Raw genomic sequence first — 18,055 nt, 5'->3', positions numbered from 1 at the left:
TGAGGAAACCCTGCCCCAAGTGGAGGAGTTCAAATACCTCGGAGTCTTGTTCACGAGTGAGGGAAGAGTGGATCGTGAGATCGACAGGCGGATCGGTGCGGCATCTTCAGTAATGCGGACGCTGTATCGATCCGTTGTGGTGAAGAAGGAGCCGAGCCGGAAGGCAAAGCTTTCAATTTAGCGGTCGATCTACGTTCCCATCCTCACCTATGGTCATGAGCTTTGGGTTATGACCGAAAGGACAAGATCACGGGTACAAGCGGCCGAAATGAGTTTCCTCCGCCGGGTGGCGGGGCTCTCCCTTAGAGATAGGGTGAGAAGCTCTGCCATCCGGGGGGAGCTCAAAGTAAAGCCGCTGCTCCTCCACATCGAGAGGACCCAGATGAGGTGGTTCGGGCATCTGGTCAGGATGCCACCCGAGCGCCTCCCTAGGGAGGTGTTTAGGGCACGTCCGACCGGTAGGAGGCCGCGGGGAAGACCCAGGACACGTTGGGAAGACTATGTCTCCCGGCTGGCCTGGGAACGCCTCGGGGTCCCACGGGAAGAGCTGGACGAAGTGGCTGGGGAGAGGGCAGTCTGGGCTTCCCTGCTTAGGCTGCTGCCCCCGCGACCCGACCTCGGATAAGCGGAAGAAGATGGATGGATGGATGGATGTATTTATTCAACAGTTATTAAGCAGTGGCACAGACATTCATGTCATTTCAAAACAGAAAGTGCAAGATTGTCAGAGACATTTTAAAACAAGCTATTAGTGCACTTTTGTGCATGATGTCACTAAGATGACATGTAAAAACAACACTAAATTAAAGTGCACTTTTTGTACAGAACGCCACTACAATAGTTAAAAACAATTAATGTGCACTTTAGTGAATGATGTCACACAAGATGTTTCAATAACTGTCAAATAAAAATGAGCTGCATAATAGGAAATCAAATAGTGTATGTCCTTCACTATGTGGTAGGTTCCTGCGGACAATATCTTCTTTTGTTGTTGACTATTTTTTTCATACGGTGTTGATGTGGAAATGGTTGCTTGGGCATTTTGTTGGTGTGGCATCGAACGGAGATGTTGACATGTGGAGTTTCAAGCACTCTTCATTCTCTAGCGGGTGACTTTTCAAATGATGCTACAAATTAGCAGTGGTGCTACTTTTTGTAGCAACGCTTTTGCCGCGTACTTGTTCAACATCTTACCGCTTGAAGCCAAACCACCGCCAGACGATGGACTCCCTGATGTTTTTCTTGGGATTTAATTTTTCCTTCATTTGTTACCAGATTCGCACCTTCTTTCTCTTGTATTACCACTCGCACCGCTCCGCTAGCACCACAGCTAACGTTACCATGCCGCTACCTCTCTGCTCTGCGAGGGCGTGTGAGGAGAGACAAGAAAGACTGAGAAGAGCCTGAAGTGTAATGCCCGGAGCTAAAAGCAACTGCGTGAGAACGTATACTCGAATATCACGATATAGTCATTTTCTATATCGCACAGAGACAAACCCGCGATATATCGAGTATATTCGATATATCGCCCAGCCCTAGTTTGGACCCCAGTGTTTTATGTTTGTCAAGGTTAAAGCTGTCATTAACAACTAAATAGAAAAAAACAAGATAAGGAAAAGCAATCATGGTCTATGGATGACTGAGTGAAAGTCCTATTCAGTGATGAATTGAAAATCTGCATTTGGCAAGGTGATGATGCTGGAACTTTTGGCTGTTCCAGTTCTTTGAGTATTTGCCTCAGAGACGGTAAGCTGTTACAAAAAGATAGAGGTGGCGCAACATAGTACTAGTGCTGTTTTGTAGTGTTTTTCTTTTTCATGATTACATCATTTTTTCATTCTGCTTGATCTAAAAATGAAACTGTTCTAGACTACCACGATTTATTTTCTTGATTTCTTAGTGTTTTTTAAAGACAAAAGTTGCCATTTAAAATGACTATGGTTTTGTGTCATGTCTGTCATCTGCATTTTTTTCTACAAAATCAAACAACTGAATGAATATCCTCCAAGCCCAGTGGTTCCATTATCTTTGCTGGGGTTGTATGGGCTGCTAGTCAATAATGGCCCCTGGGCTGCACTCTGGACACAGCTGGTTTAGGTGAATACAAAGTACAATATTTATTACTGAAAACATGTCATTTATTTTTGTTTTCTTCCAGGTGTTAAGCCGCTTTGCTAAAAGTGAGTATAACATCATTATTCAAGGCTCTTTTCATATAAACTTTTATATACAATTAGGGATGGGAATTGATAAGATTTTTTCGGTTCCGATTACCCTTTTGATTCTGCTTAACGATTCAGCTCTTTATCGATTCTCTTATCGATTCTTATTTGGAAAAAAAGATAATATATAGATCGATCAGCATCAATTATGTTTAGTTTAGAGCGAACATGACCTTACAAAGCCAGCAGTGAGGTCTTAAGAGGCACATAGCATAGAAAAAAAACTTTTGAAAATAAATTAAACAAAAATATTCTGTAGAATTTAACAAAATAAAACATGTGGAAATTACAAAAGAATGTAACATTTTGTAGCAATCTTAAAACTTAAGAATCTCTGTCATCTACCTAGGAAATATACAATGCAAAGGTTTGTTTAGATTTACAAGGTGAAACTGATATAATGACAGAGGCTTATAACATGCAACATAAGATATTTCGAACTTTCTTTTGATACAATGTTGATGTTTTAAGATTAGGATTAGTTTATTTCAAAGGGGACAATGCAATTTCATAAAACACATGACTACACATGGTTAAAAAAGCCTGAATTAGCCAGAAGGCTAGTTTTAATCTGTAGTACCCTGGCCATGATGTAAAAAAGGCAGTAAAATTAAAATTTTAAAGAAAAAGAAAAAAAGCACACAATACATATACGATATAATAAAAAATAAAATACAACATCACAACATATCATTCATCATAGCATCAAATCAGGCTCATCTTTTAGTGCTGGCAGCTGTAGACGTTGATAAGCCACATTTTTATTGCCTAGAGCTTATAAAAACCTTAAATTGAAAATCTCAGAAAATGTGTTGTGGTTTTTTAAACTGTAAGCCATTATCATCATGGTTGTATTAAATTATTAAATAGAGGCTTGACCAATGTCACTTTGCTGCAATATTCTAATTTGATGTGTGTCACCTGTATAATATAATGACTGGGCTAAAATGTGTTTGGAGGAAATCATACAACTTTTCTCTGACTACAACTGTACATTCACCTACAGAAAGCAACAATGTGGCATATTGTTGTGAGCTTTTAACCACAAACTTGGTCACTGCTCAGTGACATTCGCAGCGGTGAAAACTAACGGTAGACGTGAACTGGAGCCATTATTGCCCGCCTCCAAACCAGTCAGAATATGTCTCCTCATGCTCATCTGAACGAGAAGGTATTTGTTTCAACTCAACAGGTAATAGCACTAAAATTATTGGTGGTGTTAGTACCTGTTGTATTTACGTCAGATGACTGCTGCCTGGGATGAGATCGGCGCGGTTCAAAAACACAACATTCATTACATGCCGTATGTTCAAATGTTTCAGTATATTTCACGTATGTCCTCCTCTGATGAAATAGCAACTTTGGAATTATTAAAAGTAGCGCTATTGCAATCTTTTTGGGGAAAATGGCGGCAAACTTCGGTGCGCTTTTTCCGCCTGGGCACCGCTTTGTTGCTGACGTCACTAAGCACGTTGCGTGATGACGTCATCCCCAACCGGAAGAACCGTTAAGAGAACAGCTAGACAAACTGGCAAGCGATTCCAAGGAATTGATACACTGGGAACCGGTTGTTTTCATTCCCATCCCTTTATACAGTGCATCTGGACACTGCAGTTCACTTTTTCCACATTTTGTTAAGTTACAGCCTTATTCCAAAATGTAACACATTTATTTTTGTCCTCAAAATCTACACACATTACCCCATAATGACAATGTGGGGTTTTTTTGTGCAAATTTATTAAAAATAAAAAACTAAGAAATCACATGTAAATAAGTATTCACAGCCTTTGCTAGAAAGCTCAAAAGTGTTTCAACTGATCATCCTTGAGATATTCCTACAGTCCACCTGTGGTAAATTCAGTTGGTTGGACATTATTTGGAAAGGCACACACCTGTCTATATACAATGTTCCACACTTGGCAGTGCACAAACCAAGAATGAAGTTGAAGGAATTGTCTGTAGACCTCCGAAAAAGGATGGTCTCGAGGCACAAATCTGGGGAAGGGTACAAAAATATATTCCCAATGAGCACAGTCGCCTCCAAGAAGTTTTGAACCACCAGGACTCTTCGTACACTGCAAAAAGTCAGTGTTCAAAAACAACAAAAAATAAAATAAAATTAGGGGTATTTTACTTGAACCAAGCAAAATTATCTGCCAATAGAACAAGAAAATTTGGCTTGTCAAGACTTTCCAAAACAAGTAAAATTAGCTAACCTCAATGAACCCAAAAATACCTTAAAATAAGTATATTCTCACTAATAACAAGTGCACTTTTCTTGGTAGAAAAAAAAAAGAGACCTTTTTGCTCAATATGTTGAAACATATTCTTAAATAAGTAAATGCTAGTGCCATTATCTTGACATAATGATATGCGCTCGGCATCATGAATTTTTTTTACATGCTTGAAGTAAGAAATTATTACTTTAAAAAGTAGTTTTATACTTGTGAGTGTTAATGACACAGCTTTGCATCAGTTGATATTCTAGTTTCAAGCATGTTTTACTCAATATAGGTGATAAAATCTCAGCAACAAGCTGTAATATCTTGCTGAGATCATTTAGGACCAAAACCCTTAAAACAAGTAAAAAACTCTAACATAAAATCTGCTTAATGAGAAGAATTATCTTATCAGACAGAAAATAAGCAAATATCACCCTTATTTGAGATATTTAATCTTACTTAGATTTCAGTTTTTGCAGTGTAGAGCTGGCCTGTCGTCTAAAATGAGCGATTGGGGGAGAAGGATGCTAGTCAAGGAGGTGAACAAGAATTCCATGGTCACTCTGTCAGAGCTACATCTTTCCTCTGTGGAAAGAGGAGAATCTTCCAGAACGACAACTATCTCTGCAGCAATCCACCAATCAAGCCTGTATGGTAGAGTGGCCAGACGGAAACCATTCTTTCGTAAAAGTTTGCCAAAATGCACTTAAAAGACTCTCAGACCATGAGAAACAAAAGTATCTGCTCTGATTAGACAAAGATTGAACTCTTTGGCGTGAATGCCAGGCGTCATGTTTGGAGGAAACCAGGCACCGCTCATCACCAGGCCAATACCATCCATACAGTGAAGCATGGTGGTGGCAGCATCATGCTGTGGGGATTTTTTTCAATGGCAGGAACTGGGAAAACTAGTCAAGATTGAGGGAAAGATGAATGCAGCAATGTACAGAGAGATCCTGGATGAAAACCTGTTCAAGAGAACTCTTCACGGTTCATCTTTCAGCAGGACGACATACAACCTTAGGAACACAGCCAGAATATCAAAGGAATGGCTTCAGGACAACTTCGTAAATTTCCTTGAGTGGTCCAGTCAGAGCCCAGACTTGAATCCCATTGAACGTCTCTGGAGAGATCTGAAAATGACACAGACACTTCCTGTCAGAATAATTGTATCTAAGTTATCACAAAACTTTGTGTTTCCATGAGTTACCGGCGAGCAGACAAAAGCTGTCTTTGATCTTACCAAGCAAAAGGCTTGTAAAACTCCACTGTGTGGGATGGGAAGCGACATGAAGGTGTCTGTTTCTTTTATTTATTGTAATCCACAGGAAGATCTTGTCTTGACCCGAGATTTACAAAGCGCGGAGGAAGCAGGACTAGACGCAAGCTCCAGGCATCTTTTCTTTGAACTGTTTTGTGACCAAGGGCGACGGCTGTTTACAACCCCTCTCCCCTTAGAAACAGCTGTTGCCATGTAATCAGGGAAAGTCCAAATAAAAGAGGAGGCGTACAATCCTTTCGTCAGAGCGTGGGATGACACTGTATAGGGGTACAGGTCTACGCGCTCTCCTCATTGAGCTAAATGTAATCCTTTCTCTGTTTAATTCCTTGCTTCTTGTCTGTTTAATTGATGTCATCGGTGTTTGAAACTGACACTTCCCATACAATCTGATGGAGCTTGAGAGGTACTGCAAAGAGAAATGGGCGAAACTGACCAAAGATAGGTGTGCCAAGCTTGTGTCATCTTTTTCAAAAAGATTTGAGGTTGTAATTGCATCAAAGTATCAAGTAAAGGCTGTGAATACTTATGTACATGTGATTTCTTTGTTTTTTATCCATCCATTTTTTAACACGGGGGTGCTGGAGCCTATCCCAACTGCATTTGGGCGGAAAGCGGGGAACACCGTGGACAAGTCGCCACCTCATCGCAGGGCCAACACAGATAGACAGACAACATTCACACTCACATTCAAATAAATTAGCAACATTTCTAAAAAAAAAATCAAATAAAACTGTTTCACATTGTCATTACGGGGTATTGTGTGTAGAATTTCAAGTACAAAAATGTATTCCCTTTTGGGATAAGGCTGTAACATAAAATGTGGAAAAAGTAAAGCGCTGTGAATATTTTCCGGATGCACTGTATTTATGATATTACGGGAAGATTATGTTATGAAATGGATTACATGTTTTTAGACGTGTGATGTGACTCTATACATTGAATATTGTCCTTTCTTGTACCGGTTTCAGAGTTTGATGGAGAGCTGGTCGGATGACAGCTGGAACTGTTGTTATAACTGGAGGAATACTGGCCACAGTGATACTTCTGTGTATCATAGCTGTGCTCTGTTACTGTCGACTCCAGGTACAGTATGTTTCTTTAGTTTTAAGTGCAAGTGTGCATCCAGTGTTCTTTTTCTCTAATAAAATCCAACACTGCTGGCAGGGGAACCAAAGAAATACACTCATGTGCCATGACACAATCTAATGAGAAGCAGTGTAAGAGTTGCATCAATACAATATAATTTGGTGTCGGAAATATTTTTGACCCCCTTATGTGGTCAAATATAGAAGACATAGCTCAGTACCATGCAGTACACTTCCACAACACTGCAATCTACAACCATAATAATACTCTTATTGTTACGGGTGGTCCTCAGGTTAGGGAACAAGTTTATTTCCATTTTGGCAGCCCTCTTTTTTGTATCTTAGTATTTTGTAAGAAAATGCTTACTTACACAATTTAATCATTTCTATATTAGAGCTGCAGCTAATCTATTTTGATAGTCGACTAATCGGATTCTAAAGCCACCTAAGCTCCGATTTAGCCATCGACTTTTAAATTCAGCCTGATATTTTTAGGTATGTGCTAACTAACGATGACTACTTAATTCATAAATATTTATACATACGTACCTACTCAATAGGCTGTTAAAAAATAACGATTGAACTTTTCTCCATTTTAAAGCAAGGACGGGCAAAGTGCTATTAAAAAAAGTATATGTATGTACAGAAAGGACAGGTAAAATGATAAAAATAAAAACAACAAAGCTATCAAACTTCTTCCAAAAAAAAGAGCATTTGTGATGACGTGTTTAGAAAGTTTAGCTGGTGGACTTTGGCTAAAATAATAGTTAAAGCTATTTTTCACACAACTCTTTATCTCTGTTGTTAGCCAGCTCGCTAACAAGCCAACTATATTACAGAGTATCCTTCTTTGTCTCATTGTGTCCACCAAAAGTTTTATGCTGTGCGTGAATGCACAAAGGTGAGCTTTGTTGATTTTATTGATTTGCTGGAGTGCTTATCAGGCCTATTTGGTCAATCCATGACTGCAAGCTAACATGCTAGTTAGGCTAGCTGTATGTACATATTGCATCATTATGCCTCATTTGTAGGTATTGTTGAGCTCATTTAATTTCCTTTACTTGTGTCCTCTGTGTAATAGATTTATATTTGCATGCCTCATGACACATTATCTGTATGTAATGAGGCTGCATTTCTCATAGTTGTTTGTGTGCCATGTTGTTCCAGACCACAGCAAACGTTACCCAGCTTGCAAAGATTGTAATAAATCCATTAGAAGAAGACCGTCTGCCGTTTCCTTAAACTTGGACACATACATCTATAACTTTGGCCATTCTAAGCCAGTCATTTCCAGAAAAAATCTCATCTGAGGAGCCTCCATGTTACTAATGATTTCCAATGTTGCAAAAATGTGTAGAATATCAATTTGAATACAACATTTCTGTCAACGAAGATTTGCGTCAGCCTGCGACACATTGTCATTTTGATAGTAGGCTTATATAGCTAATATAGACACTTACATCATGCGTCAGTCTGAGATCCATTTTTTAGTTGACGAAAATTAAAGTTTTTAGTCTGGAAATATATTTTTTACTAATAAAAGTATGTCAATAAGTATTGTAAATTGGTATAAAGGTTGACATGTTGTATCAAAAGATGATTGATTAAAAAACAAAAAACATTTAACCTTACCTCTTTTGCCAAATAACATTTTTGTCCAGTCCAATCTCATCAAGACTCTTGAACGCATCATAACTATCCCCTCAATTTCCCCCAAAATGGATTAACTCGCTGGAATATAAAGACAATATAACATACATCCATAAACATGGATGCATATGAAAAAGTGCAATATATTTATCTGTACAGTAATCTATTTATTTATATATGCACCTTATTGCTTTTTTATCCTGCACTACCATGAGCTAATGCAACGAAATTTCGTTCCTATCTGTACTGTAAAGTTCAAATTTGAATGACAATAAAAAGGAAGTCTAAGTCTAAGTCTATCACACCTCGTCATCAAGGACCCATGTTTATTAGGTTGTCATCGTCAAGTTATGGTCGTGAATACAGAATAATTTTGTCATTGTTGACAAAAACAACAGTGGTTCCTACGCCGCATTGTCAGTCAAAACGTATACCTAAATTACCGCGTACTGTATAGTATCGCACTGTACACATTAAGGACAGTCCTAAAAACACTAAAATGCAAGAATTAAGTTAAACAGTAATAGAACAAATAGAAAACAATTATTCATTATATAATCTCGGCTAACACATCAGGAAACTCACTCGTTGCTTTATCATCTCCACCAGCAGCTTGGCAGTGATACTTAAGGTTATGAGATATCATTTCCTGTGAAAAGTTAACAAATGAGCGACATTATCCTCCCTCTGTACTGTAGTGGAGGAAGGGCGTGTTTCCACCCTCATGCAGAGCACAGGGACGACTGTATTCTTCCGCTGAGCGCTGCAACTAGTTCTCGATCGAAACTCGTGTGTACGGACCAACTTAAGATGTAAATGACATTTTTAGGAGGGCATCCTTAACCATAAACACCCTAAAAAAATGATTAGCAACTTTGTCTGGTCTTATTGGAATAGGGATGTAACGATAAGCGGAATTAATGATTGTCCCTACATGATCTGTACCGGAAGACACGATCGGTCCATGCATGTGTGAACGCCACGTCATTTCAGTCAACTTGTTACCATGATTTTCTTTTTTGTCATCTTTATTTGTATACCAATGTCATGTAAAATATTACATACAAAACAAGACAAACATTACTTAAGAATACAGTATTTATTTTGAAACCTTACAGATCCGTACAGAAATCTGTACGATGTGCACAGCAGTTTTGAATGGTCAAGAAATTCTTCTTTTTTTTTTTTACTACCGTATTTTTCGGACTATAAGATGCACTTAAAATCCTTTCATTTTCTCAAAAATCGACGGTGCGCCGAATGTACGGAATAATTTTGGTTGTGCTTACCGACCTGGAAGCTATTTTATTTGGTACATGGTGAAATGATAAGTGTGACTAGTAGATGGCAGTCACACATAAGAGATACATGTAGACTGTAACATGATGGCAGTCACACATAAGAGATACGTGTAGACTGCAACATGATGGCAGTCACACATAAGAGATATGTGTAGACTGCAACATAATTGCAGTCACACATAAGAGATACGTGTAGACTGCAACATGATGGCAGTCACACATAAGAGATACGTGTAGACTGCAACACAACTCATGTAAACAACATGTAGACTGCAACATCATGGCAGTAACACATAAGATATACGTGTAGACTGCAATATGACTCAAGTAAACAATGTGTAGACTGCAACATGATGGCAGTCACACATAAGAGATTTGTGTTGACTGCAACATGATGGCAGTCACACATAAGAGATATGTGTAGACTGCAATATGACTCAAGTAAACATGTAGACTGCTACATGATGGCAGTCACACATAAGAGATATGTGTAGACTGCAATATGGCTCAAGTAGACAATGTGTAGACTGCAACATGATGGCAGTCACACATAAGAGATATGTGTAGACTGCAACATGATGGCAGTCACACATAAGAGATACGTGTAGACTGCAATATGACTCACGTAAACATGTAGACTGCTACATGATGGCAGTCACACATAAGAGATATGTGTAGACTGCAATATGACTCAAGTAGACAATGTGTAGACTGCAACATGATGGCAGTCACACATAAGAGATACGTGTAGACTGCCACATGATGGCAGTCACACATAAGAGATATGTGTAGACTGCAACATGATGGGAGTCACACATAAGAGATACGTGTAGACTGCAACATGATGGCAGTCACACAAGAGATATGTGTAGACTGCAACATGATGGGAGTCACACATAAGAGATACGTGTAGACTGCAACAGGATGGCAGTCACACATAAGAGATACTTGTAGACTGCAGTATGACTCAAGTAAACAATGTGTAGACTGCAACATGATGGCAGTCACACATAAGAGAATTGTCTAAACTGCAACATGATGGCAGTCACACATAAGAGATACGTGTAGACTGCATCATGATGGCAGTCACACATAAGAGATACGTGTAGACTGCAACATGATGGCAGTCACACATAAGAGATACGTGTAGACTGCATCATGATGGCAGTCACACATAAGCGATACGTGTAGACTGCAACATGATGGCAGTCACACATAAGAGATACTTGTAGACTGCAATATGACTCAAGTAATCAATGTGTAGACTGCAACATGATGGCAGTCACACATAAGAGAATTGTCTAAACTGCAACATGATGGCAGTCACACATAAGAGATACGTGTAGACTGCATCATGATGGCAGTCACACATAAGAGATACGTGTAGACTGCAACATGATGGCAGTCACACATAAGAGATACGTGTAGACTGCATCATGATGGCAGTCACACATAAGCGATACGTGTAGACTGCAACATGATGGCAGTCACACATAAGAGATACGTGTAGACTGCAGCATGATGGCAGTCACACATAAGAAATACGTGTAGACTGCAACATGATGGCAGTCACACATAAGAGATACGTGTAGACTGCAACATGATGGCAGTCACACATAAGAGATACGTGTAGACTGCAACATGATGGCAGTCACACATAATAGATACGTGTAGACTGCAACATGATGGCAGTCACACCGCAGAGCCCTCCACAACACTCTTATTAGTGAAGTATAAGAAACACAAAACATGCAAAGTTGTGGGTGTTGTAACTGTGGGTCTATTTGTTTTAGTTATTTTAAAAAATCTAAAGATTTCAGTTTGTATGCGTACTTTTTGAGCACATTCAAGTTAAACAATACTGCAAAAAAAACAACCATAATAGTTTTGGTCACAATGCTGTTATCAACAATTAATCAGATTAAAATAATGCTATTTGGTAACATTAGAATGGAAAGTCAAAAGCAAATACAAATAGACGGAATAGAAATTGAAACAGTAAATTAAACCAAATTTCTAGGTACCGCATTTTTCGGAGTATAAGTCGCTCCGGAGTATAAGTCGCACCGGCCGAAAATGCATAATAAAGAAGGAAAAAAACATATATAAGTCGCATTTTTGGGGGAAATTTATTTGATAAAACCCAACACCAAGAATAGACATTTGAAAGGCAATTTAAAATAAATAAAGAATAGTGAACAACAGGCTGAATAAGTGTACGTTATATGAGGCATAAATAACCAACTGAGAACGTGCCTGGTATGTTAACGTAACATATTAGGGTAAGTCATTCAAATAACTATAACATATAGAACATGCTATACGTTTACCAAACAATCTGTCACTCCTAATCGCTAAATCCCATGAAATCTTATACGTCTAGTCTCTTACGTGAATGAGCTAAATAATATTATTTGATATTTTACGGTAATGTGTTAATAATTTCACACATAAGGCGCTCCTGAGTATAAGTCGCACCCCCGGTCAAACTATGAAAAAAACTGCGACTTATAGTCCGAAAAATACGGTATAATGATTGATGATAAAATTAATTGGAAATCTCATGTAAAAAATATACAACATAAAGTAGCAAGAAACATGTCAATAATGAATAAAGCAAAACATGTTCTAGACCAAAAATCACTTCATATTCTCTACTGCTCGCTAGTGTTACCATATCTGAGTTGTTGTGTAGAAATATGGGGAAATAACTACAAAAGTACACTTTATTCATTAACGGTGTTACAAAAAAGATCAGTTAGAATAATACATAATGTTGGATATAGAGAACATACAAACACTTTATTCATTGAATTTAAAATACTGAAATTCCACGACATAGTGAATTTGCAAACAGCTAAAATGATGTACTAAGCACATTACAATCTGCTACCCAAGAATATACAACTATTCTTCTCAACAAAAGAGGAGAAAAATAATCTTAGATAAAAATTTAATTTAAAACATTTGTATGCACGTACAACACTTAAAACATTCAGTATATCATTATGTAGAATTAAAATTATGGAATGGATTAAGCAAAGAAATCAAACAATGTACTAATTTAATCCACTCCAAGAAACTCTTCAAACGTAAAATGTTTACAAAATACAAAGAAGTAGAACCATGATAAACATTCTGAATTTATTTAATCCATCCATTCATTTTCTAGATAATTGTACTTATCTCACCATATGAAATATAACTTACTTCACTAATTTTTATGTATTTATTTATTTTTATAGTTATTACTTATGGAGTATATTGTGAATACATTGAGAACAGGACTGAACAAAAGTTTTAGCAACTGCTATGTAAAGGAAGTAGGGGTAGGATTAAATACGCTCTGCTTCTTCCTACTCCTTTTCGAACATGTTGAATAGAGAAACTGGAAATTGTGATGTATCATGTTGTCTGCATGCATGTTCCAAATAAACACAAACTCAACTCAACTCAAAATCACACTTTTGAATATTGATTTGTCGCAGTAAATTACTTGCTTGCAAAATTTCAATAACTGAATAAAAAGAACAATATTTTCACACATAAAATTTTATTGTCAGAATGTTATACACAATATTTTTTTAATGTTTTGCTTAAATGCAAGTTACGTGATTAATCTACGTTTATAAAAGATGAATGCAACCTTTTTTATGTGATTAATAGCATTCTGAAAAACGTTATCCTTGACAGCCCTAATTTCTAAATAACTTTATTTCGCTTTTTATGTTTTCCGCTCACTTTTTGTCCCTCCCATAGAGTGAATAAACATTCTATGCACATTCCTAATGACCAATTTGTCAGGTTCAAACACTGATGACATCTATTAAACAAGACAAGAGGCAAAGAATTAAACCGAGACAGAATTCAATTCGGACTCAATATTGAGGAGAGTTGTCTGTACACTGTACCCTTGTGCAGTATCTCAGCACGCTGTGCCAAAAGATTGCAGGCTTCCTTCTTTAATTTTGGACCCTCCCCGACCACATGGCCACCGCTGTTTCCAAAGGACAAAGGTCGCAAAAAGTTCACAGAAAAGGTCAGTTCAAAAAGAGTTCGTAAAATAGTTCAATAACAGTTCGTAAAATACTTCAAAAAGAGGTCCATAAAATAGTTCAAAAAGAGTTCGTCTGGAAATTGGGCAGATCCTGCAATCTCTCCGCTTTAAAGTTCTTGGGTTAGAACAATATCTTTCTGTTGATTACCATACATGAGAGAAAACAGAAACACCTTCATCTTGCTTTCCCCCTACACAGTGGAGTTTTCCGAGCCTTACTCTTGGTAGGTTTCAAAGACAGCTTTTGTCTTCTCACCAGAACCTCAATGTAACACAAAGTTTTTGTGATAATTTAGAAACAATTATTGTCTATCTGTGTTGGCCCTGCGATGAGCTGGCGACTTGTCCAGGGTGTACCCCGCCTTCCGCCCGATTGTAGCTGAGATAGGCTCCAACGCCCCCCGCGACCCCAAAGGGAATAAGCGGTAGAAAATGGATGGATGGGATGGATATTGTAACACAAATTGTATCTTTTTATGTTGTTATGTTGCTTATTTGTTTACAGTACTACTGCTGTAAGAAGAATGGGTCTGACAGTAGCTCCAACTCCCTGCAGCACTTTGAATGCAACGCATGCGGCGTCTCCGGCCTGGACGGCCCCATCGACACCCCGCTGTCGCTTTCCCCGCCAGATCCGCCGGCCACCTCCAAAGCCGGGAAAGCGGCGGCGGGGCGTAGCCGCTACTGCCCCACCTGCTCCCCCTACGACTCCCCCTTTTTCCTCCGCACCAGCGATGAGATGCGGAATGGTGGCGAGCGCATTACCTACATGCCCACGCACTACGAGAACCAGGCTCTGGTCATGCCGCTGCCAACCGGCCGAGGCTCCCTGCTGAGAGAGGCCCGGCGGAGCAGAACACCTGATTTCTACTCTAACACTGGAGCCATCAGCACACAGGTGTGACACTGCAGCTGACGAGCAGAAGCAGTTTTAGCATTGAATTACTATGCGCGAGTTGGAATTCTCAAATCTGGTTGATGTTTTTGTCAAATTGTACACGTAAAATACACAATGTATCGACTGTTATTTACAGACTGAGGGCTATTTTACCTAAATCCTGGTTTACATACTGTCTGCCAAACACTGTACATGTTGAAGGAGGCGTTAAAGAATGAAGGGATGCAATTACCGTATTTTTCGATTATAAATCGCAGTGTTTTTTCATAGTTTGGCCGGGGGTGCGATTTATGCTCTCGAGCGACTTATGTGTGAAATTATTAACACATTACCGTAAAATATCAAATAATTTTATTTATCTCATTCACGTAAGAGACTAGAGGTACCAATAGAAGAGGAAGCGGCGCATTGTCTACCTTTGGAGTTGGCAGAGTTGTTTAGAAGCGACACCGAGGAAGAACATTTCATGGGATTTAGCGATGAGGAGTGACAGATTGTTTGGTAAACGTATAGCATGTTCTATATGTTATAGTTATTTGAATGACTCTTACCATAATATGTTACGTTAACATACCAGGCACGTTCTCAGTTGGTTATTTATGCCTCATATAACGTACACTTATTCAGCCTGTTGTTCACTATTCTTTATTTATTTTAAATTGCCTTTCAAATGTCTATTCTTGGTGTTGGGTTTTATCAAATAAATTTCCCCCAAAAATGCGACTTATACTTTAGTGCGACTTATATATGTTTTTTCTTTCTTTATTATGCATTTTCGGCCGCTGCGATTTATACTCCGGAGCGACTTATAACCCGAAAAATACGGTATACGCGCCCTGTGATTGGCTGGCAACCAGTCCAGGGTGTACCCAGCCTTTGGATGCTGGGATGCAGTCGTTTCTTGGATTTTGTCATCCAACCTATTCTGGGTGTTTTCAATGCATGCGTTTGTTTCCCCACCTTTTTTGTCACTATGATCTGTGTCTATGCAATATGTTTGACTGCTGATTTTAGTCTTCTTGCAGCAGATATGATCTCATAAACGTAAGGACAAAACACCAATATACAAGCATACCACCCTGGAAAAAGAATGGTTCAATAAACCGATAAGAGCGCCAATATATGATATTTATACCTACTGCAAAAAAAAGAGCTAACAATGTAAGGGAATCAAATACTAAAAACTAGTGAAATTATGTCCATGCAGCTAGTTATTTTACTTGGCAAGACATCCTAAATTAAGATTTGTATATCTAGAAATTAGCAGGACGTTTAAAGTAAAACTGCACTTTTTATTTTTATTTTGCCTATCCATCACAATCAGTATGAAAGACTTGACGACGAATGGATATTTTAAAATGCATTCTAATTTGTGAATACACGTAAATTCTAGTACGCTTACTGTGGAGCCAACGGTAGCTCCACTATTCCGCCCATAAAATCAAATAACCATCAGAAAAGCTCCAACAATACTCCATTTAGTGATTTGAATATTAACAGTGATATTGTTATTATAAGCGCTAACGCTGACTAACTATGGCAACGCAGTGATCACAAGCTTGTGTACAATTTCGACATGATTGACTGGCGAGATGTTTCCTTGCTTCCTATAAGTTTATTCTAGATCACGCTTGGATTCACCGCCCCCTTTTTCTTTGTGAGGATTATGGGTCATTCTTCATCTAAATGGGAATATGTGAACATCCCGGCAGTCGGCATCCTAGTGACTGCAGACCTCGTACAGTAAGTGATGTTTTATTATGTTTGTTGGCTCTCATAAAGTCTGCAGTCAGTAATAATCAGTGATGCTGTTAAAAATAAGCGAACATTGTGATGCCTTTTTTAACATATGCATATGCTTTAAATGATCAAAATATGTAAATATTAAGGCTCCATTATTAACAGACTTTTGATCGCATTTACTTAATATTTAGAATGCATTTTTTCTAAAATACATTCATCGTCATGTCTTTCATAATGATTGTGAACGATATGCAAAATTCCCAAAAAAGTGCAGTTCCCTTTTAAGCTAGAAATACGTATTTTATTTTGAAAACAAGCATTATTCAATCTGCAGTTAAATTAAGTATCCTGGGGATGTTGCAGAATCTTTAAAGAAGATTGTCTATGTATAGAAAACCAAAATATCTTATTTGAATAGTTATTTTCTCAATTTTAACATTTTTAAACTTGAATAGACAAAATATTCCGTATTTTCCGGGCTATAGAGCACACCGGTATTTAAAGGTGCCATACTGTATGTAATAATGTAGTCACGGTCAAAAATTATGTAGTCTCCTCCCTCTCTCCATGACTGAGGTTGCCAGATACACAGCCGAATCCCAATCCAAGGAACTTCAAATGGCAAACGACGAGTCCTAGGCTGTAGGTTTCTCTTGTTTATGCTTCTTGCAAGATGGTTTACGAAGAAATTATGCCATCTTTCACTGATGTGGATTAGCCAAATGTATTTGTAAAGTTACGCAGCGATATTTTTGTCGGGAGTCGGGACAGATTGTTGGCATTACCCTGCTAAAATGTCGAGTTTGACCACACGGATAATTATACATAATAATATATATTATATATCGCATAGGCCTACTTTGATGGCAAGCCAAGGCTAACAGTAAAATTACTGCCACATTTGGTTCTGCATAACTCCATGTTGCATCCAACCTGACGCACTGCATTCTCTTCCATGTACGCACATCACCATCTTTCAGTGCAGAGTGCAATTCTATGAGCCAACCCACGTTATGCAGAAACCACGTTACGCAGAAATCATATAGCCTACTATCATGTCAATACACCAAGTAAAAAATCCTGACATGTAATGCATGATATTGTGCCAAATACCACCCCATATATGCCTGATGCACATACAGTACCAGAAAAAGCAAATAGCCGTGCTAATGTTGGAACACATTTCCTCAGCGTATCAGCATATTGAGAACAAAAAGGCACTGACACTACCCATATCCACATAGGGCAAAATATCGAAAAATAAATTTTGCCCTGTCAGTTGGATGACACATCGACATACAGGCTAACAGGTATATATTTCATATATTTCACTGTTGTCGATGTGTCATTGACTGGGCAAGCATGCTAAGCTACACTAGTGTGATGGTGCTTCGCTCCTAAGTATTCATTGCACGAACATACAGTCACCATCAAAAGTTTGCATACAATTGTAGAGAACATAATGTCATAGCTGTCTTGAGATTCCAGTAATTTCTACAACTCTTATTTTTTTGTGATAGAGTGATTGGAGCACATACTTGTTGGTGCCAAAAAACATTCATGAAGTTTGGTTCTTTTATGAATTTATTATGGGT

The 18,055-nt window shown here is 38.3% G+C and overlaps 1 protein-coding gene across 3 annotated transcripts in view; it reads left to right on the top strand.

Annotated features, from left to right (window-relative positions):
- LOC133616787 (protein FAM163A-like) overlaps positions 1-17,813 on the top strand; it is a 55,775-nt gene extending 37,962 nt beyond the window's left edge. For 2 of the 3 annotated variants that reach the window (XM_061976390.2, XM_072914722.1), the window contains 3 exons: positions 2,159-2,180; positions 6,695-6,809; positions 14,325-17,813. In XM_061976390.2, coding sequence (XP_061832374.2) covers positions 6,717-6,809; positions 14,325-14,723 — 492 coding nt within the window. In that variant the 5' untranslated portion in view covers positions 2,159-2,180; positions 6,695-6,716 and the 3' untranslated portion in view covers positions 14,724-17,813. The other variant, XM_061976391.2, reaches the window with a different exon arrangement.
- Positions 17,814-18,055: the final 242 nt, after the last annotated feature.

The sequence above is a fragment of the Nerophis lumbriciformis genome, linkage group LG14, assembly GCF_033978685.3.
Source record: "Nerophis lumbriciformis linkage group LG14, RoL_Nlum_v2.1, whole genome shotgun sequence".
NCBI classification, from domain to species: domain Eukaryota; kingdom Metazoa; phylum Chordata; class Actinopteri; order Syngnathiformes; family Syngnathidae; genus Nerophis; species Nerophis lumbriciformis.
Note: the sequence above shows the minus strand (reverse complement) of the source record. Positions and strands in the feature narration are given on the sequence as shown.